General features: G+C 43.8%; 1 protein-coding gene across 27 annotated transcripts in view; it reads right to left on the minus strand.

Moving 5' to 3' along the window:
* plekha6 (pleckstrin homology domain containing, family A member 6) overlaps positions 1–24,093 on the minus strand; it is a 338,778-nt gene that overhangs the window by 85,127 nt on the left and 229,558 nt on the right. For 25 of the 27 annotated variants that reach the window (XM_063065330.1, XM_063065326.1, XM_063065332.1 and 22 more), the window contains 3 exons: positions 12,382–12,465; positions 5,040–5,178; positions 2,362–2,466 (listed from right to left, as the gene is read on the minus strand). In XM_063065330.1, coding sequence (XP_062921400.1) covers positions 2,362–2,466; positions 5,040–5,178; positions 12,382–12,465 — 328 coding nt within the window. Of the gene's footprint in view, positions 1–2,361; positions 2,467–5,039; positions 5,179–12,381; positions 12,466–14,288; positions 14,342–18,479; positions 18,488–24,093 lie in introns of those variants that run through there. The other 2 variants (XM_063065350.1, XM_063065338.1) reach the window with 2 other exon arrangements.

Here is a 24,093-nt window from a genome sequence, read left to right on the forward strand (position 1 = left end):
TGAGAGAGGTCAAAGGTGAATGGCCAGACTGGTTCAAGCTGACAGGAAGCCGACAACAATTCAAGTAACCACACATTACAACAGTGGTGTATAGAAGAGCATCTCTGAATGCATAACACGAACTTTGCTACAGCAGCAAAGACTATGAATATACACTCTTTGAGTAGACTAATTTGTTTTCCAGGGAAGAGTGAGCTGCAACAGTTGGGCCTAAAGACATTTTCTGAATTGCTCTCTTGACTGTGTGGACACAGCATGGATACAGGCCCTTTGGCCCAGCTAGGCCATGCTGAGCACGATGCCCACCCAGTTCCCTGTACTTGTCCCGTATCTGTCTTAAATCCCTTCTTAAATGATACTATTGCACCTGCCTCAACTATTTCTGGCAGCTCACTCCATATAGTCACCACTGGCTTTGTGAAAAAGCTGCCCCTTGAGTCCCTTTTAAACCATTCCCCCTCACCCTACATCTAAGCCCCCTAGTCTTAGACTCTCCTAACATGGTGAAAAGACCTAACTATGCCTCTCATAATTTTAAACACTTCTACAAGGTTGTCCGTCATTCTCCTACATTCCAAGGAATAAAGGCGTGGCCTGGCCAAACTCTCTCTATAACTTTGTCCTTCTAGTCCTACCACTATCCTTGTATATCTTTCCAACTCCTTCCAGTTGAACCACATCTCTTCTACAACAGGGTGAATCAAACTGTACACAGTACTCCAAGTGCACTCTCACCATTGAAACTTCTGAAATGCCCGCTTCGCTGCCGCTGCTACTGTGCGATCGAGAACCTCCGGAGGGGAAGGCCCCAAATCCTCGGCTTTGCCTATTGCTTGGTGGCCGGGGCTGGGGTCGAAGTGCACGGCAGAGATGGTGCTTGGTGCTCGATGTCAGAGGGCTGGTCGGAGGCTCGAAGTTTTCGAACGGACTCAGAGTCGGCTGTAGTCGGGTGCTTTCAGGGTGCTGCATCAGCAAGTTTGCGGCACTGGAGGTTCATGGCAGGAAGAGAGTTTCTCTTCCTTCTACTGTCTACGTGAGATGATAGGACTTTCCAGAGACTTTGAGACTTTTTTTTTACCGTGCCCATGGTCTGTTCTTTATCAAATTACGGTATTGCTTTGCACTGTTGTAACTATACATTATAATTATGTGGTTTTTGTCAGTTTTTCAGTCTTGGTTTGTCTTGTGTTTCTGTGATATCATACTGGAGGAACATTGTATCATTTCTTAATGCATGCATTACTAAACGACAATAAAAGAGGACTGTGTGTCCTCATAATCTAATCTAATCTAATCTATACAACAGGCCAACACTTCTCTCTAGCACTCTTGTAATGGTTACTTCAAATCAGTTAGCCCTGCCTTCCTTTTCTTATTAACATTCGGGACACAAACAGTGCAGCCACAACGGGAAGGCACTGATGATCCACCTTGAATCACACGATGATTATACGCCCACCTTGCTTGGCTGTTTTTGGTATGAATGTTCTTGCTGGGTCTTTCACGGAAGTTAGGGGTCAACCATATTACTAATGAAATCGGCTCTCCTCGTTAAGTCGTACTGAACATGGACAGCAGATGTCCCCTCAGAAGGCCAGTAATGCCCGGACAGGTTTGTAAAAACTATCCAATCGTTTCATGCAGCCAAATTTGAATTCCAAATATACTGAGTTAACTGAAATGAAGGTCCCCAGCTGGCATGATGAGATTTGGACTCACGTCTTATTCGTCAGCACTGGCTGCAATATATTCTAGTTATATCTGATGTAGAAAGGCCAAACAAGCTTGGGCTTTTCTTTTTGGAAGGAGGATGAGAAGCAAATTGAAAGAAGTGTATAAGATTAGAGGCATAGATGAGTGATCAGACAACGCTTCTTCCCTAAGGAGCTAATTCCAGATTGGAGGAAAATTTAGGGGAGATGCCAGAGATAGGTTTTTATTTTACACAGAGTGGTAAGTGCATGGAATGCACTGCCAGGGGTGGTGGCTGAGGCTGATGTATTAAGGACATTTAAAAGAGTCTTAAATAAGGACATAGATGAAAGAAAAATTCAGTTATAGACTGCGTTGGAGGGAAGGTTTCGATTTATCATGGAATAGGTTTATATTGGTCAGCACAGCATTGTGGGCTGAAAGGCCTGTACTGTGCTGTACTCTTCTAAGCTCTCTGTTATTATATGTTGCCTGCAAGATTCCTGAAAACTCTTTGCCTTGAGAAAATAGCATAGATTTGATTTTTACCACATTTCTTTAACAAAACCTTAAACGTATCTAGATGCTGTTTAAGGCTTTAATTTTGATTGGTGTCTTTGTACTGATGCTGAACATTGGCATTTTGTTTCAGTACCAGGTATATCGTACCTGCTTAAATAACCAGCCGCGTTTCAGGACATTAGCTTTTGGATTCCGCTTCATCGAGTTCGACCTCTTGCCAAAGGAAGCATTCTTCTTTGATCCCTTGGAAGTCTGTAAAGAGATGGGGTTAAAATGATTGAGGTCCAAAATTAAAACTTCTTCTGAAAGAGCCCCAAGTTCCTCCAATGTCTCCAAATAAATATACCCCAACCCCACCTTTTCTAAGGGGAGCAATGATTGGGTCTTCAATCATAAAGTCAAAAAAAAACTTACCTTAAAGAAGTTGCACCCTATTACTGCCTCCACATTCCAGTCCCTGAGCTGTCAATCCTTTGCAGATATCCTCAACCTTAGAGGTTTAAATGGTAAACTTCATCACCAGAGACACCTGGACATGGACTAGAACTGGGGTTTCCAACATTTATTATGCCATGGACCCCAGGATGGGAAGATCTGGACGAGAGTAAGACGAGAAGGTGGTTCACTCTTCCCCCAAAACTGACCACTCCCAATCAGAACAAATTGATGGCCACTTTGCCAGGTCCAAGGATAGACCTATCACTGCCCCCCACTACCACCACTCGGAACACACCTATTCTCCTTCACACTGGGAATGCCACACTAGAAATGGTAGAAACGCTGTGATTTATAGTATATTGTCTGAATTGCACTGTTTGCTGCAGCAAAACAACAAATTTCATGACGTATGCCAGTCACTATAAGCCTGATCCTGATTCTGAAATTTACTAGAAGTAGATGAAAAACTCTCATGCTAGATAGCAGAAACCACTCCCTGTGTATCATCACCCTGCTCTGGAACTCTCTGCCTCTCTAAATCAGTAGCTATATTTCATTAGGAATTTCTGCAGTTGTACCATCGAGAGCGTTCTTACTGGCTGCATCGCCATCTGGTATGAGCACTACTGCACAGGATTGGAATAAGCTGCAGGGAGCTGTAAACGTAGTCAGCTCCATCGTGGGCACTAGCTTCCATAGTATCCAGGCCATCTTCACGGAACGATGCCTCAAAAAGGCGGCGTCCATCATTAAGAACCCCCATCACCAAGGTCATGCCCTCTTCTCTTTGCTACCATCAGGTAGGAGGTACAGAAGCCTGAAGGCACACGCTCATTGATTCAGGAAGAGCATCTTCCCCTCTACCGTCAGATTTCTGAATGGACATTCAACTCATTAACACTATCTTACTGCTTCTTAATTTCAATTTTGGCACTACTTCTTCATTTTAACTATTTAATATACATACTTTCTGTACTTCACTCTGTTTCCCCTGTACTATTATGTATTGCATTGTACTGCTGCCGCAAAGTTAACAAACTTCACAACATATGCCGGTGATATTAAACTTGATTCTGATTCTCAATGGAAGAAAAGAGTACGAGTAAGTCTCAGCAAAAAAGAAAACAACCTACTACTTTGCTGGAATGAAATCAGCTGATGCTGATATCAGCAGGGAATGTTTATCAATAAGGCAGCAATCAATCTGCATAGGTCCCTTCTGTTCCGGCTCCCTGAAACTCTGGTACATCAGTCACTCAGAGGAAGTTTTTCACAGCTATACTCCCTGACCTCTGACATGCCCTCCAGCTCCTCTTGTGTACAGATTCAGTTCGGTTTTATCTTAGTGACTCCATGGTGTTTGGTCTGTGGTAGAATAATTGATAGGAACCTTTGGAATGATTAGCCAAATATTGTATTATCCTTGTATCAATAGAACAGGAGAGAAAGGCAAACACAAGACTTAATACCTCTGTAGCAAGGAGGCTTGGTGCTTTACCAGCTCAAAGCTCCTAGCAACAGAGAGCAGACTCCTTGCTGTCCCATCATCACTCACTCTAGCCGAATTAGGCCATTCGGTCCATCAAATCAGCCCTGCTGAAGTCACTGTGAAAGTGCATCAGGCAACTGCTCAAGTTCATAAAACCCATAACCTACATAGTAGCATCTATTCAAGACCATAAGACCATCGGAGCAGTATTGAGGTATTCTGCCCATACTGTCTGCTCTGCCATTCCACCATGGCTGAATTATTTTCCCTTTTGACCCCATTTTCCTGCCTTCTCTCAGTAATCTGTGATGCCTTTACTAATCAAGAACCTATCAACCTCCACTTAACATATACTCAGTGACTTGGCCCCCACAGCCACCTGTGTCAATAAATTCCACAGATTCACTACCCTCTAGCCAAAGCAATTCCTCCTCATAAAATGCCTGTTATAAAAGCTGTAGGACTCAGTAAAAAGGGAATGGGTTAAAAAGCAAATGGGTAAAAGATATGGCTGAGTTTATAATTTATTACAATGTGCTGTGCAACTATAAATTGTTTTTTTTAAACGCAGAAAACAAAATTTTCAAGACCCTTTTTTGAAGGAGACAAGAGAATAAATAGGATCGAACCTCTTTTCGGTGCCCAAAACAGCCCATGATGTAACGCAAATAACTCTGTCCTTTTGGAGGCAATTTCACACTCCCTTTTGATAGGCAAATATGAGTCAGTAAGAGTTGTATTCATTCCTGTACGCCTACAATTAAAAAGAACCCACACCGATCCCCCAATTGAACAGCTCTCTAACCATATCTCCGCCTTACTCAAGAGCTGACAGCATATCCACCTTCCCACCTCCAGATGAGCACTAACCTGTATGCAATTGAAATACCATGCTTACCTTGAGTGCCTGTTCTTGGGAGTTTTCTGAAACCAAGGTGTGATTGGATATCTCACTGGCAATGCTGACTGGGCGAAGCCCTTCCCCTCCTCCTCCTTCACCTCGCACTTCTGTCCGGTTTGACATATTGGACAAAGGTCTGAAATAACAAGTGTGTCATTCTTAGAGGTTAGCTTAAAAGAACTCCCAGTGTCGAGTTACTAGCTGCATCTTTCTGCTTGATTGTTATTTGTTTATATCAAAAGTGTATCCCTGGTGAATTATTATAACACCCCGACACTGTGTATAATAATTCTTTTATTTCTTTTGCTTTAAATAAATCTTTTACTTCTCCTTTCAAATATGATTCTCCCAATAAGCTGCATGTTACTGGAACATGCGATTTACATTTTGATGGTGTGTTTTGGGCCAATTGAGCGATCAGGTGCTTTGCTGTCTCCAAGGGAATTCGGTGAGGTTTGGAGCGGAGTGGGGCCTGAAGCCTGCAAGCTCTTGGTAGACCCTGTTGCTTCTCTCCAACTGAGGCGTCGAGCAAGGCTGAAGTCGATGAGAACGAGAGCGGAGGACAGGCGGCCGTTCGGTGCTGTGTGCCTGCGTCTGACCCGTCTTCCCTCCCGCTCACTAGCTGCTGTCAGAGGAAACTGCAGGACTCTTGGGATCCACATTGCATGGATTGATTGACGAGGCTTTGGACCCATTCTGGGGGACTTTGAGGTTCATGCTGCATGTGTTTCTGGATTCTGGTTACCTTCTTTTGCTGTATTTTGAGCAGTTTGATTAGGGCAATTGATGCGGACTAGGGTGCTCCAGCGAAGAATGGCTCAGTGGCCTGCAGGGAGCTAGTGGCACAGCACTGAACTGAGCTCAAATGAATACTACTGGACTTCTGGTTTGATGTTTGATATTCTATGCGTTGCTCACCCGCTTTTTGCTGTTTGCACAATTTGTTCTCTTTTCGCATATTGGGTGTTGATGTTTTCTTGAAAAGGTTCCATGATGTTTCTTTGTTTCGTGACTGTTGCAAAGGATGAATCTCAGAATTGTATTTTGTATACATATATTTTCATAATATTGACTTTGAATATTTGAGATACAAATTGCAATGTAGGATTTGGAGGAATTTCAAAGTAAATTTATTATCAAACTATATATTATATACTACCTAGAGATTCACCTTCTTGTAGGTATTCACAGTGGAGCAAAGAAATACAATAGAATCAATGAAAAACTACACAAATACAAAGACTGACGAACAACCAATGTACAAAAGAAGACGAACTGTGCAAATACAAAAACACTCAATCACTAATAATAATAATAGCAAATAAATGAATAGTCAATAAATAATGTTAAGAACATGAGTTGTAGAGTCCCTGAAAGTGGGTTGATAGGTTGTGGAAACAGTTCAGTGTCGAGGTGAGTGAAGTTTATCCATGCTGGTTCAGGACCCCCATCACCCAGGGCATGCTCTCTTCCCGCTGCTGCCATCAGGAAGGTGGTACAGGAGCCTCAGGACTCACACCACCAGGTTCAGGAACAATGACTACCCCTCAACCATTAGGTTCTTAAACCAAAGGGGAAAACTTCACTTCAGCATTGAAATGTTCCCACAACCTTCACCTTGGAGGACTCTATTTCATGCTCTTGATATTTATTGCTTATTTATTTATTATTATTATTTCTTTCCTTTTGTATTTGTGCAGTTTGTGTCTCTTGCATACTGGTTGTATGCCCAAACTGGTGTAGTCTTCCATTGATTCCCTAAAGGTTAATATTATATTACGATATACTGAGTATGTCTGCAAGAAAATGTATCTCAGGGTTGTATATGATGAAATATATGTACTTTGATAATAAATTTTCTTCAAACGTCAATAGTTGAGTGGTAATAATTGTTCCTGAACCTGGAGATATGGGAACTAAGGCTTCTGTTCCCCTACCTAGAGGTAGTAGGTAGTGTCATCCGTAGAGGACAGATTGATAGAATTCACAGATACTGACTTAGCAACTGAAGTCTTCTTGGTGCGACTGTGCTTGTAGATATCAAATGGGGGTCCTTGTTGAATTACCTCCATCTCCAAACAAGCAGATTGGAATGCTGGATTTTGGAGGAATTAGGAGGCTTCATTGACAGGAATTGCTTTTCTTTTACATAGAATTACTTTGCAGCTTAGCTGAGCAGAGAGCTGGAAAGAACAGATCCCAGTGCAGGTGTGTGACTGTGATGCATATGTACATCTGTTGGTTTACAGATCTAACGACTTGCTATATTTGGATGTGTTACCTTGGTACGTAACCTCTAGCGTAGGTGGCATAAGATGCAGCTGTATTCTTTATCAAAACTTCAAGTCAGAGTTAGGTTAAGTCAAATTTAAGTCAAAAAGAAATATTGAAAGATTCGTATTGAATCTTCCCCCATTTTATTTTACAAATGTACAATCAAAGACTGCAGGGCAGCTGTTGTGGGGATATGCTCTGAATAAAGGCAAGGTGACAATTCTCTGTGAAATCAGACACCTACACACACGCTTTCAGAGCTCTGTGCTCACAATTCAATGAAATAAACACTTTCTCCACCACCCCCAACATTCTCTTCACCCTTTTTCATTTCTTCAAACATTTTTTCCTCAGGAGTGAGCACACAGTTTGGCAGAAACTACAGCTCATAATCACTATCACTCCCTCACCCAAATTTTTTATCTCATCTTCTGCCAAAGATTGTCTTTCTATTTTTTTAAATTTTCATTTTATTTCCTATTTCCCCTAAAGAAGGCTATTTGGGCTATTGAGTCCATGCAGAGCAATAGCATCAACTCCATCCCCACTTGCTTCCACACACGTGCCAAATCCAGGCGAAGGGTCCCGACTGCCCGTTTCCCTGCACAGAGAGCGCCTGAGCCAGCGAGATCCTCAAGCCCTTTGTTTGCTGCTCCACGCCAACTAACACCCTGCGATTCTACCAGCCGCCACCCACACTTGATGGACTTTACAGGAGTCAATCAGTGTAACAATGAGCATGTCTTTTAGGAATGCAGGGAAGAAACCAAAGTAAAAGTTAGAGATTAGCATTGTTTGTCACATGTACATGAAGATATACAGTGAAACGCACCGTTTGTGTCACCAATCAATAAGGTCCAAAGATGTGCTCGGGGCAGTCCACAAGTATCACAGAGCATGCCCACAACTTACTAACCCTAATCCGTACCTTTAGAATGAGTTAGAAACTTATGAGGTCCCGGGGAGAACGTACATACTTTTTACAGAGAGCAACAGGGACTGAACCTCGTTTGTGTGGAATTTGCATGTTGCCTGTTATTCTCTGGTAGGGATCAAGGCCTGAGGTCAGAATCAAACCTAAGTAACTTGCGAGGGGAGGCAGCTGTAGCATCACTACACCACCCTTAAAGATCCAAAAACATCCCTCCAGATGAGAAGCAGGGGAGGTCTCCCTCAGTGCACTGGCCAATAATTGTCCCTTAGGGAACACAGGGAACAAACTCCACAGAGTAACTTTGCCCCATCCACTGCAAAGGGCAGGATCTCCCAGTGGCCACCCATTTCAATTCCACTTACCGTTCCCATTCTGACATGCCTGTCCATGGACTCCTCAACGGCCACAATGAGGCCGAACTCAAATAGGAGGAGGAGCGCCTCATATTCTGTCAGGGCAGCCTCCAACCTGATGGCACAAACACTGATTTCACAAACCTCTGGCATTTTCTTTCCCTTCCTTCTTTCTTCATTCTCCATTCTGATTCCCCTCTCACCCCTTCCCTTCTCCCCGCTTCCCTTCTCCCTACCTGCCCGCCACCTCCCTCTGGTACCATTCCTTCTTCCCTGTCTGTAGTGGTCCACTGGGTGGGAGGGAGAAAAGGGGCTTATTTTTCCGCTATTGTTTTGTTTAGTTTCTGTTGTTGTGTTGTTGCTGCCGCCGCTTGTGTTGATCTGCCAAGCATTGTGGGCACGCCATGTTAGCACTGGAATGTGTGGCGACTCTTGTGGGCTGCTCCCAGCACATCCTTGGGTTGTGTTGCTTGTTATGACAAGCAGCACATTTAACTGTTTGTTTCAATGTACATGTGATACAATAAATATGATATATCAATCTGAATGTCATAGGCTTAAGGTGAAAGGTGAAATATTTATGGGGAGTCTGAGGGGAAGTCTCTTCACTCAGAAGGTGAAACAAGTGAGGAATCAGCTGCCGGTGGAAGTGGTAGACGTGTGTTCAACTGTAACATCTAAGAGAAGTTTGGAGAGGTACAGGGATGGAAGGAATTTGGTAGTTGCAGTTAGATAGGACTAATGGGACAAGGTGAAGATCAGGAGGGCATGGACTGAATGGGATGAAGAGCTTCTTTCTGTCTTATCTATGACTCTGTGGATTTGCCGGCTTCTGCCAAGGCTGTAGGCGTTTTCTGCCATGTGAGGACTCTATCCCCAGCCGCACTTCTGACTAGCGAACCTTCCAGTTTACGAACAGTTCACGGAAACGGAGCGCTGGGGAGGAGCCGTAAATAACAACAGCGACTACCCTTCAAAAGTACTTCATTGGCTGTAAAAAGCTTTGGGACATGCAAAATACAAAAGTAAAAAGTTTCAAAATAGACTTGCAAGATCTTTTACGTCTACCTAAGAGGGGGTGGGGGACGGGTTTCAGCAAGGCCTACAATTCAGCATATTGTCGACAGCACAGCGTTCCATCAGCTCTGAGAGACTGGTCTAGGTTTTGTGTAGGGCCTTCTGGAGGGACTAGACCCAGGGCCTTCTGCTATTCACTGAACCATGGGTAGATCAGTTCTCTCAGTACCGAGCTCAGCTAAACTGCAAAGCAACACCCTTCCAATTTATAAAACTTCCCATTCCTACCAAAATACTAAACTGCAAACCAAATCGCTGCTTGCAGATGGTGAAGTTTAAACTGAATCACGGCCACAGGTTCATTCCACGGTACCTAAGCCAGCTCCTACAAAGGTATTTGGATTTCATAACTGCCTTTGGGATGGGAACATTGCACACAGAGTCAGAAAGCCTGAGGTGCCTGTTCTGCCTGGAACCATGAATGCCATTTGTGATAGATCGAAACCACAGTTCACACAATGCACTACTGTCAAAGAGTTTAATCCAAACACACAAATAGACACAAATAACATATTCCCCATAGCTGCCCCACCTGACAAACAGATACAGGAGTGAGAAACACGCATTTCATTACGTCATGAGTTACATTATTATTGGTAGTTGTCTGTCTCAAAAAGGCCACGGAGACTGTGCTGCAAGTTGGGTTCTTGGGTAACAGCCTAGATTCTGATGGAGAGACATCAACACTACAGCAACACGCAAATTGCTGGAGGAACTCAGCAGGTAAAACAGCATCGGGGGTAGGGGGGGAAGGTAAAGGAATTGTCAGTGTTTCAGGCGGAAACCCTGTATCAGGGCATTCCCTTTCTACTTCTCCCCCACCCCCACGCTGCTCGACCACCGACTTCCTCCCACAGAATGCTTGCTGCTCCACGTTCCAGCACTTGCAGTCTGTTGCATCTCCAAGCTGAAACAGGAGCTCTCTCCACAGATACTGCCAGGCTTGCTGAATTATCTTCTAATTTTATTTTAGATTTCCAGCATCTGTGGTTTTTATTTTTGCTTTCAGACACAGATTCCTAAGAGCCTGAACGTAACAAGTGGACCCATCAGCTGAATGCGTCAGGCATTACAAGTGGCATTTTTGCCTTATCTGCTCTCTGTCCCAACACTAACCTTCTCCATCTCAAGGGCAAAGCAACTTTACACTTGTAATGGTCTAAAGTAATTGGTCCATTACCTCTAGAACTTCCTCTACATCCTGCTGCAAAACTCATTCTCTCTCAATCAACAAAATGACCCAGGGACAGAAAAAGCAAATTTAACTTATGACTCCTATGCTGGCTTTATGTTCAGTATGATTTTAGTCTTAATTGACAGTAGGTGAGCAGTATTGAATGAAGTTTAAAGCCAGGTTTACTTCAGTCCCATGAGCATCAAGCCCTTTGAACTTCATAGAAAGCATCCTGATGGAAATCTTTTCCTAATATAGAGCAAGCTTTCTACCTGAAATGACGACAATTGCTTTCCCCTACAGATGCTGATAGACGTGCTGCAGTCACGCCTGGCTAATTGTTTATTTTAATCTATTCAGACATAAAGCACAGTGACAGAACCTTCCGGCTCAATGTGCCGGCATTGTCCAATTATACCCATGTGATCAGTTAACCTACTTGCCCACGCGTCTTTGGAATGAGGCAAGTATTTGTCCGTTCTCCCATGACTACGTAGGTTTACTCTGGGCGCTCTGGTTTCATCCCACATTCCAAAGGGGCCCGGGTTAGGGTTAGTGAGTTGTGACACCCTATATTGGCATCGGAAGCATGGCGACACCTGCAGACTCCCCCCAGCACATCCTCGGACTGTGTGGACCGTTGACACAAACGACGCACTTCACTGTACGTTCCGACGTACATCTCACAAATAAAGCTAAATATTATGCTATAATAGGTCCTGTGACCAAAAGAATACTGAAACATGCAAGTCTTTGGCAATATCTTAAAGTCAGCAAGGATGAGAAGTCTGGAAGGTGTGGGGGGGGTGTGGTTTATGGACAGAATTGCTGACGCAAATGGACTTGGTCCTGGAGGTACCAATACAGCAAGGACAATGCATGGGTGGCGTAACAGGCCAGATTACAATAATATTCCCCTGATTTCACCTTAGCTGTCAAGTTGCAGCAGCATTTCTGAATTATAATCCACATGAGTAAGGAATAATTGGAAAAACAGAGCTCCCATCACTCGTCCACATCAGAACTACAAAACACCAGGCCAGCAGGTTCATCCAGTATGGAAGCTGACTGAACTGTTGATGGTCTCTGGGACTTTGGGAGAACAGCTGACTTTCTGGGACTGTACCTTGTTGCTGTACAGACTCTGAAGTAGGAGAGAATAAAATTCAACTGGGAGCAATCAAGGGACATACAAGTGAGTGAGTGAGCGAATGTTGGCAGGTAGCTAACTGGATAAGTAGGGGATAGATGAGTGAAGTGAAGTGAGGTAAAGGAAGGTGATGAGTGTGTGTAAATAAGTGAGTGAAAGGTTAGCGGGTGAAAGTATTGTGTCAGGTGAATGAGTGGGTGAATGAAAAGAAAGAGACAAGAGGAAGAACCAGTAGAATGGGAGGCAACTAGGGCCTAGGGAAGCAGATACATTAGAGTGAAGGAGAGGAGAAAACTCCATTGAATTGGTACCCTTCACCATTGGAAGAGAAATACGAAAAGTGGCCACTAATACAAAGGGAACAGATCTTGACTTACTTGTCTTCCAGTTTGAAGATGCAGTTCTCAATGGGAACCACCCCTGTCACTGGGTCCTGGAACGTGGTAGTTCTTTCATTGTGGCTGAAACACAATAGAAGAGTTTCATTAAAACAGCAATATACACTTTAATGGTTAACACTTACATTGAAAAATGTACATGATCACAAATGCTGAACATCTGGCCGAATTTTTGCCAAGTTGTGTCTTATCCATTTCACCAATACTGGAGGAGAACCATTTCCAACTTACGGTTGAGAGTTTCTTCTAAAAATATCGGGTATATTGTTTAACAGTGCAGGGGATTCAGGGCTCATGAGGAGAGGTTATATAGTGAAGCCCTTGGAAAAAACACACTTAGCAACCCAACCCTGCAAAGGGTTTTAAAACCAGCCTCCAATGAAATACTCTGACCGACCTCAGAGGAGCAGCAATTGGAGAGTGGATGACTGGGAGATAGGCAAAAGATTCAATAGTTTGTGATGAGTAATCTGAGGGAGGGCGGAAGAGGCAGAAAAATCAGAGCAAGTCAGGGTGGAATTCCAAAGCTTAGGTCCTGGGCATTTAAAGCCCTGGTCTCAGTTCAATGAGAAAGGTAAGGACACACAAGATGACAGTGTCACTGGACTATAGAGGTTTGGGAGAGAGGATCAGACTTCTTCCATCTGGGATCCAAAAAAGCGTAAGAATTTAAAAATTAAAGCATTGAAAAGCCAGTGGCCAATTTACAAGGGTGATGAATTGCATGGTGATGGGTGGAAGGGTGGTGATATATCTCTACCAAAGGAGGATAAGGCGCTCCTTCCCTCTGCTAGCCTGCAAGTCATCCTTAGACAAGGTATAGCACTGGTTTAGCCACCTGATCAGGGTCACGTGAAGCCATGGGTACAGGTGCTGGATGGCTGTATGAGCAGCTGGTGCATGTCACAAGTCCTGGTTATGACACCACTGATGCCAGGTGGACAACTTCCGAAGAGAATTGATAATGGCTGAGGTCACACATTTTGTAAAGACACTGCCCAGAAGGCGGCAATGGCAAAACACTTCTGTGGAACAATCTGCCAAGAACAATCATGGTCAAAGACATGGCACATAACGAATGAATGAAAAGAGAAGGAGAGAAGGGGGAAACTGGTAAGCAATTAGAAATAACCAGCACGAGAGCATTGGCTCCAACAGTATTGCTTGTGCTGATTCATTAATTACTTTCCACTTACTTTACCGTGTGGCGCAGTAGCTTAGTGGTTAGGGTAACGCTTTACAGTGCCAGCAACTGGAAGATCGGGGTTCAATTCCTGCTGCCTGAAAGGAGTTAGTATGTTTTCCCTGTGACCACGTAGGTTTCTCCAGTTTCCACCCACATTCCAAAGATGTACGAGTTAGGGGTAGTGAGTTGTGGGCATATTATGTTGGCGTCAGAAGCACGGCAATACTTGTGGGATGCCCCCAGCACATCTTCGGGTTTCTTCTTAACGCAAGTGTCATGTTCACTTTGATATTTCCATGTACCTTTGACAAATTAAGCTAGCCTCTCTCTTTAAGCTCTTTATTGCGGGTGGACCAAAATCAGTGCTGTAGTAAATTAAGCTAAACCGTACCAGCGCAGCAGCTAAATCAGATACAGTGAGGTGCAAAAATGTAGTTATCTTACATGGTCTCATTGCTGCCAAGGTAGAACAAACACTTGAAATGATTACAGTTTCCACAAGGAGCGACCCCACATCAAATACACAAGTGGGCTCCAATGGCTCGGCAGCCCTGCTTGTTTTCTTCTAGGCTTCAAATAAAATGGATTCCTTAAAAGCCACCAGGAATACCGAAGCGTCAAGGAGCTGACCAGAGGCTCGGTATGACTGGCACACTGTCATGAAAAAGAAGCAACAGTCTCCTATGCAAGGGTCACTTACCTTGTTAAAGAATTGCAGGAATATTTCCTGCACCACATCAAGAGAAAAGAAATATGCATTCCTGAATTCCATTTCAGGGCAGTCAATAGCTGCAAGCCTCTAAATTGTTGTAGAGAAAACGTCTCCTAAAATTGCATTTAAACATTGTAATGAGTGGTGCACTCTGCCAAGCACACTCTCAACATTGGCTAACCCTTCTGAAAACTCCATGCTTGGTTACTCATTCTGTAAACACCTCCTCCCCTAACCTGCTTGTTATTGTAGTGCTGACAGCAATTATTGAGCCATTGTCACGTTACCCCCTTGGTGGGTCATTTATTCCATTACACCCCATCTCATCTACCAGACCACAGCCCACCACTATCACTAAACCTGAAAGTATTCACTCCGGCTCCTCCCAGGTCCTATAATGGTGAATGGACAGTAAGTGCTATTGCTGGGTTTTGCAGCCAAACAGTGTATTCTTTGTACCTAGAGAGTGCCATAAGCTTGTCTCCTGATATCTCCATTTGTGGAGGCCACCAGATGTGGTTGCATCGGAGCCGGCACAAGGTCACAAGAAGCTGCATAGGGTTGTAGCCTTAGCCAGCTTTCATCATGGAAACAACCATCTCCACCACCAATGTCATCTTCTAGAGGCAGTACCTCAAAAGGCATAATCCAGCATATAAAAGACCCTCACATTGGGACACCCGCTTTTCTCATTACCACTATCAGGGAGAAGGCACAGGAGCCCGAAGATGCACGCTCAGTGATTCATATACACAGCATCCTCCCTCCGCAAACATGAGGAAATCTCCAGATGCTGGAAATCCAAACCAACGCAGACAAAAAGCTGGAGGAACTCAGCAGGTTGAGCAGCATCTATGGAAAAGGAAACACAGTCAATGTTTCGGGCCGAGACCCTTCTTCCGGACTGAGAAAGAGGGGAGAAGATGCCAGGATAAAGAGGAGGGGGGAGGGGGAGGAGGCCAGCTGGAAGATGATGGGTGAAGCCAGTGGGGGGGGGGGAGGGGGTGTGGGGCGGTTGGAAAAGTTAAGGGCTGGAGAAGAAAGAATCTGATAGGAGAGGAGAGTGGACCTCAACTATCAGATTTCTGATAAACCCATGAATATTAGCTCACTATTCCTTTTGTTTTGCACTATTTATTTTGTAAATTAACATCTTTGCATTGTACTGCTGCTGTAAACAAAAAATTGCACATCAAGATCTGATAATAAATCTGTTCCTACTGAGTGTTTCCATAATTATTTCCAATCCCCCACTGCTTTCCTGCTTTTGACCACATTCTCATCAAGAGGAGTGCTGACGCTAGGTTTTGACTTGAAAGATAGACAATTCCTTTCCTCCGACAGATACAGTTTGACCTGCCAAGTTCCTCCAGCAAGTTGTTCGGCACTGTGTTTTTTTCCCCCAACTTTCATTTCTTCAGCTTCTCATGATCTAAATGTCTCTCAGTTCCTACCCTGAATATATTCAATGACCATCTCCAGAGCATTCTGGGGTGCAGACTTCTGGTGTCACTATTCTCTCAGTGACAAAATTCCTCCTATCCCCACTTTAAATGGGTGACTCATTATTCCAGAACGATATCTGCTGGTCTAAATACCCGACCGTGGGGCGCATCATCTTAATACCCACTATCACAAGCCCCTTCCAAATACGAGGCGTGATTGACAGGTTCGTGGCCTAATGTAGAAGGAGTCAACTTTAGAAAACCTAGCACATTTATTTTTCAACATAGTCCCCTCCTACATTTACACACTAAGTCCAGTGGTCGTGGAGTATACAGACCTTGGACGTCCAGAAAGTGTCCACAGCAGGGGTGTTTGATAAGTTCGTGGCCTAAGGTAGAAGGAGCTGAGTTATACGGCTTATGTTACATGCATATGCAGCTCAACTCTTTGAGTGATTATGCAGAAAGTTTGAAGCTAATAACTCATCAGTTAATAATTCATCAGGGGTGATTGATAAGTTCATGGCCTATGGTAGAAGGAGATGAGTTATTAACTTCAAGCTTTCTGCATAATCACTCAAAGTGTTGAACTGCGTGTGCACGTAACAAGAGCCATATAACTCATCTCCTTTTACCTTAGGCCACAAACTTATCAATCACCCTGCCGTGGGCACCTTCTGGAGGTCCAAGATCTGTATGCTCCACGAGCGCTGGACTAAGTGTGTAAATGTAGGAGGGGACTATGTTGAAAAATAAATGTGCTAGGTTTTCTGAAATTGACTCCTCCTACTTTAGGCCACAAACTTATCCATCACCCCTCGTATTATACATTTCAAGTAAGACCACTTCTCATGCTTTTATACTCCAGTGAGGATCGGCCCAATCTGCTGAACTTCTCTTTATATGTCAGCCCTTTGTTCCAGGATTCAGCTAGTGAATCTTATCCAACACAAGCACATCCTCTCTTAAAATGGAGACCAAAACTGTACAAGGTACGCCAAGTGTGGTTTAACCAACATCCAGTAAAACTGCAAGAAGTGTTCTCTGCTTTTATTCTCCATAACACTTAGAATAAAGGGCACCTTCAGGGAAATACACACTTGAATGCCAAAGTCTCCCTGTCCCACAATTTTCTGTTTTCTGTTACCTAGTTGAACCATCACATCAGTGACAGTCACATCAATTTGAAGTTAATAAGCCTCAGCATATCTGAGATCCACAGTCTAGGGCTGTAGCAACTGGCCACTGTGCCTTAGAACAACCTAATTTTTTTTAAGCGGCACACACGAAATACTGGAGGAATTCAATAGGTCAGGCAGCAGCGTCCAGTCGGTGTTTCGGACTGAGACCCTTCTTCAAGCAGACCTGGGCCTGCTCAGTACCTGGAAAGGAACCTGCTGAGGAAACCCAGGTAGAGAGAGAGAGGCCAGCAGGTCACTCACTCACCCACCCAGCAGATGCAAAGGGCTCCGGACTGACACTGACATTACGGTCATAATAACTTAGAAAAGACCCAACATAAGTCCATGTCTTCCCTCAGGGAACTTTCATATTCAACAGCACGCTATAAATCTGTTCAAAATCAGCATTATCAGTAATCAAGAATTCTAATCAATTTGGCTTGGCTGGTCAGCATATAACCTTCAACCTCATCAATTAGGAAATAGATCTATGTGGCCATCACTGTTTGTGGAAGCTCTCTGTACATAATGACCTACTCTTTAAAATATTTTACCTTGGAGACCTTTGGTTGCACGTCTCACCTTAAAGACCCCCTCTGTGAGTGCCCCATCCCTTCAGCATTGCACATACTGCGTCATTCTGAAGTATGTGCTCATTTCTCCGAGCCCAAATTCAGATTGGTAACACTTAGTCATGACTGACATCTTCCATGATCAAAGGTTTCAGCTGACGTATTTCATTACCATTGCTGTACAGCTTATCAAGCCTCGAGGTTATCAGATGCACACTAACACCTGGCAATGCTTGGGATTCAATGATCAAGGCAGTGATATCCAGGTCCTCACCCTGCACCTCTTGTACGTAACGAGCACCAGAGGAGGAAACAACCCTACTCTGTTTACATCAGGGACAGCTCAGCTGCTGTCCACATCCCACAACAGGAGCAAGCATGAGAGGGGCAATCAGAGAGACTGAAACTACTATGCAGCAGGTACGCGAGACTGTAATGCAAGAGAAGTCGTAGAGTCATAAATCATGAAAACAGGCCCTTCAGCCCAACTCATCTGAGCTATTGTACAGCCTAGCAAGCTAGTCCCCTCTGTCTGCATTTGGCCCGTAGCACTGTACACCTCTCCTAACCATTTACAAGATTCAAAGTGCATTTATTTTCAAAGTACGTATGCAGTATACAGCCCTGAGATTTGTCTTCCTGCAGGCAGCCACAAAACAAGGAGCACCATGGAGACCATTCAAAGAAAATATTAAATGTCCAACGCACGAGAAAAAAAGAACAAATCGTGCAAATGGCAAAATACAAGCAAATAACACACAGAATATTAAACATCAAACCATATTTTATGAATGCTCAGCTCAGCTCAATTTAGCGCTGTGTTGTTTGTTGACTGCAGGCCGCAAAGCCAGTCTGCAAAGCGCCCCGATCAGAATCACGCAAAAAGGCAATTAAAGAGTAGTCAGAAAACAGAAACGCATGTAACATGAACTGCAGAGTCCTCTGAAAGCGAGTCCAATCCACAAGCTGCACCAATCAAACCTTGCCAAGAGTTGTACACCTTCCTCCAGCAGCAGAGAGTGACAGAGAGAGGGAGACCGGCCAAACTCAGGAAGGTGACGCTGAGCACCCGCTCAGCTTCCGCATTCTTGCTCAGCGATTTCAATCTTGCACCATGCTTTAATCGGCGAATAATGGAGCTGAGCATGGGCTCATGATCCACCATCCGTTCTCAACTTTGCTCTCAAACACATTGAATTCCCTCGGAGACAGCGTTTACTTATCTGACTGGCTTTTAAATGTTGCTAATATATCAACCACTACTTCTGACAGCTCATTCGAAGTACACACTGCCCTTTGCATGATGAGGCTGTCCCTGATGTCTCTTTTAAACTTATGACCTTTAAACCTCTGGTCTTAAACCTATGATTAGCACATCCTCCCCGAGAAAAAGACCCTTCACCCTGTTTCTGCCCCTCATGATGTTATATACCTCTACCAGGACACCCCTCAGGGAATAAAGTTGTACTCTACGCAAGTTCTGTTTGTAGCTCAGCAACGCTGACCTCCCCCCCACCCCCGCCACAAGGTGAGAGAGCAGGAAAGAGGATTGTTTTGCTGTTGCTGAAGTCAGGAGAGTTCTGACTTCCCAGAGTTTCCCAGCAGTTACACTGGGATAATTGGGATACTCAAGCTGATCCAGCCTGGGTTTAGTGCCTTTGTTTCATTTCAATGGGGAAGAACAGCTGCAAGGAAGTTCTGGGTAATGTAAATTTGTATTAATTACTGGAAATTACTAGAGTTTTTAATTATTTTTAGTATCTTAGCCTTGCAGTCTAAAGGTGAGTGATTGTCTTGGATGTTTCTCTTGCAATCACAAGACCCTTTTGGACATTGCTATTGTAAAATGCTGCAAGTTAGCTTCCCTTGTTTATTGGTGAGGCAGGCAGCAGGGGAACTGTGTGGCCTTGGTTGTGGTGAGAACCAGGCCTCAAGCCGCGGGCTTGCCTGTTGCAGCAGTCCAGGAGGGGAGGCGTTGGATGCGGTGCAGTGCGGCAGCCATGCTGGATTGGGGCCTGGCCCACCCCATGGGTGCTGTTCTCCTGAGTTCGTTCGATGGAGGACAAACTGGATTGCACGCATACGTACATTCATCTGCGTACTGCTGAAAGCTGCTTATTCTTGCTGATAATACACATGCACCAACAATTTACAGAACATGTCACTCAAGGATTTGGGATATATATATTTTTTGTGTGTGACTGTATGTTCAGTGCCACCTTAAGTGCCTTATGCTGTGAATGATTGTTGGTACTGTGTTTTGCACCTTGGCCCCAGAGGAACACTTTTGTTTGGATTTATTCATCTATGGTTGAATTATAATTAAACTTGAAACTTAACTCATTTATGAACTTGTTAGAATGTAATTGCATGTTTTTTGCCCCAGTCGCTTTACAGTATGTTTCAACTTTTGTGAATGTCAGGAGTTGAGGCAGTGTTGCAAGTCAGAAAAGACAAGAACGCGCCTCAACCAGCTTTCAAAGCACATCTGGGGGTGGAAGTTGTCACTTACAGCAGGACCTCACCAATCAGGAGCTCCTTGCTGGTACATTTACAGAAGGGAGTGATAGATACGTCTCATTCAGTTGCACAGGGAGGAACCCGCCCAAAGGCTAAAACACTATCCAGCTATTGGAGTACCTCTTCCCCAAATCCACATCAGCTACCGACAAATGACAAGCTCTTCAGCAACAATACATATGAACAAGCTTTTGTAAAGTACTTTCAATTTAGTAGAATGGATGGGGCTGTTATGAAATGTCACAGCCACTTTGTGTGAACAACACCACAAATGAAGCAATCTTTCTGTAGTGCTTTGTCTGAAAAAAAAACATTTTGATGACCTGCGTGCACCGGGCATCAAATGCAGGGTGGAGAGCAGGAGGTACTGAGAAAGGAGTCTGAGGTGATAAAGGCATGAGAAAAAAAAGTGAAGAAACTAGAGGGCATTGGTGAGACCACATCTGGACAAGTGTGTGTCGTGGAACATAAAACAATATAGCTCAGTATGTGCCCTTCGGCCCATCTTGTGCTGACCTATAGTAACCTACTCCATGACTTACACACCCCATAACAATCCATATTTTCTTTCATCCATACACCTATCTAACAGTCTCCTAAATGTCCCTATTGTATCACCCTCTACCATCACCCTTGGCTATGTGTTCCCGACATCTACCACTCTCTGTGTATGAAACCTACCTCTGACATCTCCCCTAGGTCAATCCAGTGCCGTTCCGTAAGGAGACCCTGTCCGTTCCCTTCCCCCCACCCACAACCCCCGTGAAATACACGGGCTTTGTCCGGCTCCTCCAGTTTCTTCCCACAGTCCAAAGACAATAGGTTAATGGGTCATTGTAAAATTGACCCACCATAAGGTTAGGGTTAATCGGGTTTGTCGGGGGTTGCTGGGGCGGTGTGGCTCGAAGGGCCAACTCCACAGTGTATCGCTAAATAAATAAACTTTCCTTCACTCACCTTAAATCAGGGGTTCCCAACTTGGGGTCCAAGGACCCCTTGGATAATGATAAGGGTCAATGACATTAAAAAAAGGTTGGGAACCCCTTTACATCCACTGGCATTAACCATTGCCACTCTAGGAAAATGGTGCTCTGTCTAGGTCTCTCATAATCCTATACACCTCTATCAAATCGCCACTCATCCTTCTCCATCTGCCACTTCTCCGCTCAGTTCTGCATCCTGTCTATAGCCTGTAAGAACCTACGACAACCTTTTACACTGTCCACAACACCTCCAAACTTCGTGTCATCTGGTTTCCTTATTTAATGAGGGATACACTTGCATTAGAAATGTTTCAAACAAGATTAACTATGTTAATCACTGGCACAAACTTGTGTAGCACAGATACATTGAATAAGTTGGATGTGTACTCACTGGATTTCAGAAGAATGAGTGGTTTATTGAAACATGCAAGATTCTGTGGGACTGAGTTGACATTTTACCCTTGTGGGTAAATCTAAAAGTAAGGGGCATTATTTTAGAATAAGGGGCTACCCATTTACAATGGAGAGGGGGGGAGAAACTGAGAAACAACTACTGGCAGAGGGTCGTGAATCTTTAGAACTGACTACTCCAGTGGGTCATGAATCAAAATCGTTTACTCCAGAGATATGTGAAAATTGAATTTCAGTCCATAGGAGCATGCAGGAAAACCTAAAGCGAGAACACATTTAATTAAATTATAAAGTCAGGCAACTTTACCTCGAGGGCAGTTTGCTGGACTTTTACATAAAAAGTGACCCAGCTAAATAACTTGTCATGCTATCAAGAACAAGGTACACCGTAATACCATTTTTTAAAAAGCGGAGAGCTAAACAACTGATTGATATTTAATGCGTTTGATTATCATGTTCTTTCCCTACACCCACAACAAAGCGAAAACCTTGGGTCCGCCAAAGCTCCATTCATCTGCAAAGGATTTTGGAAATGATGTGGAGATCATTGCTGAAGTTAAAACCATTCTTCAGAGTGATGAGCCCTGAACGTTCCCATTGTTTTGTATCGTTATGGTCGACTATCATGCCAAGTGACATTTCCTTTAATGACAATTGGCTGGTTCACTAAATGGTTTCAGTCATAAAGTTATAAAGTCATGTAGCACAGAAATCATCCTTTTGGCCCACCATCTCCTGGAGTACTTCCAGCATTTTGTGCATGTCAACCAATGTTTTATAAAGCTGTACTATATGCTCCCTATGCTTGCCTGCTCATGAAGGCTAGTAACAAATATACCTCCTCTACCACATTAACTACATGTGCTGCCACCTTCAGCGATTCCTCTGCGATTCAGTATGCCTTAAAAACCTACTATTTATTGTATATGCTTTACTCTTGAACATCTCCCAGATGCATTACCTCCCTCATATCAACATCTGTCATTGTTCTGCCTACTTTACCAACAGATTGATATCTTCTTGTAATCCTCCTCACTATCGACTACACTGACATACGTTGCATCACCTACAAGCTTATTAATTATAGTTCTACCTTCATACGTGGGTGGCAGGAGATACATCTCTACTAAAGGAGGCATAAGGCACTCCATCCCTCCCCTCACCTGCAGGTCACCCTTGGGCAAGGTGTAGCACCTGCTTAGCCCCCAAATCAGGGTCTCTTGAAGCCATGGAAGCAGGTGGTGGATGGTCGTATGAGCAGCTGGTGCATATCACAAGTCCCGGTTACGCAACCACTGTCACCAGGCAGACGATCTCTGAAGAATATTGGTAACGGCTGGGGTCACCCTTCTTGTAAAGACACTGCCCAGAAGAAGGCAATGGCAAACCACGTCTGTAGAAAAATTTGCCAGGAACAATCATGGTCATGAAAAGACCATTATCACCTATGTCATAAGACATGGCACAGAACTAACAAACAAACCTTCATATCGATTTTAAACAGAATGAAGAAAGTATAGACCATGCCAGAGTTGTGATGAGTAAGCAGACATACAGACTCGCCCGATGTATTCTCTCACAAGGAGTGTAACTGTAAATCTGTGACTGTAAATTAAGTAGAAAGTAAACATGAGGTTTATAAAAAAAATACACAAGATGCCATAGTTAGTGCTGAATTCTAAATACAAGAGATTCCACAGGTGTTGGAAGCCTTAAATCAACCCATAAAATTCTTGCTGAAGTCAGGCAGCATCTATGGAAAGGAATAAACTGTTGATATTTCAGGAAAAGACCCTTCATCAGGATGGGAAAGGAAAGGGGAAGTAGCCAGAAAAAGAAGGTGGGGGAAGGGGTTGGAGTACAAGCCGGCAGGTGATTGATGAAGCCAGGTGAGGGGGAAGTGAGAAGCTGGGAGGTGATAGGTGGAATAAGCCAAGGGCTGAAGAAGATGGAATCTGATAGGAGAGGACGGTGGACCATGGAAGAAAGAAAAGGAGGAGGGGCGCCAGAGAAAGATGATAGGCAGACGAGGAGAAGAGGTAAGGATGAAGCCGGAGTGGGGAATAGAAAAAGAGAGACGATGGTGGGGGTTAAATTACCAAAAGTTAGAGAAATCAATGTTCACACTATCACCCCTCCCTTCAACGCCTTACTGCGGGGATTCCCAACCTGTGGTCCACGGAGCTCTTGCTTAATGATGTTGGTCCATGGCATAACAAAGGTTGGGAACCCCCCCTCTACTGTAAACAAAATGTAGATACTTATCCAATAGGAGGCAAGAGTTATGAGGAACTGAGAAGGGAAACAGTTGAACCCAAGGTCAGATTGGCCATAATCTTATTGAATTGTACAGCAGGCTATGGAACTAATTTCCTTCTCATATTTTCTGTTTTCTCAGAGAAGACAAGAAATATGTTAGCTTCAGTATAATTTTCTCTAAAAAGTATCAATTCCAATATGAGACCAGAGCCCACAAGAGTTTACAGTCTTGTTTTACCAGTGTCTAAATTATGAGGCCATCCTATGCAACGTATGTCAAGAGAATTAATTTCAGCTGACACCCTTATTGTAAAAAACTTGTATCATCACATCGTATCATTTTGTTTGCTTCACTCACTCTCAAGCACATTCTTTCACGAGTTCGTGTTATTAGATATGACAAGTTTAATCAAGTCTGAAAA

The sequence above is a fragment of the Mobula hypostoma genome, chromosome 13 (assembly GCF_963921235.1).
Source record: "Mobula hypostoma chromosome 13, sMobHyp1.1, whole genome shotgun sequence".
Taxonomy (NCBI): domain Eukaryota; kingdom Metazoa; phylum Chordata; class Chondrichthyes; order Myliobatiformes; family Myliobatidae; genus Mobula; species Mobula hypostoma.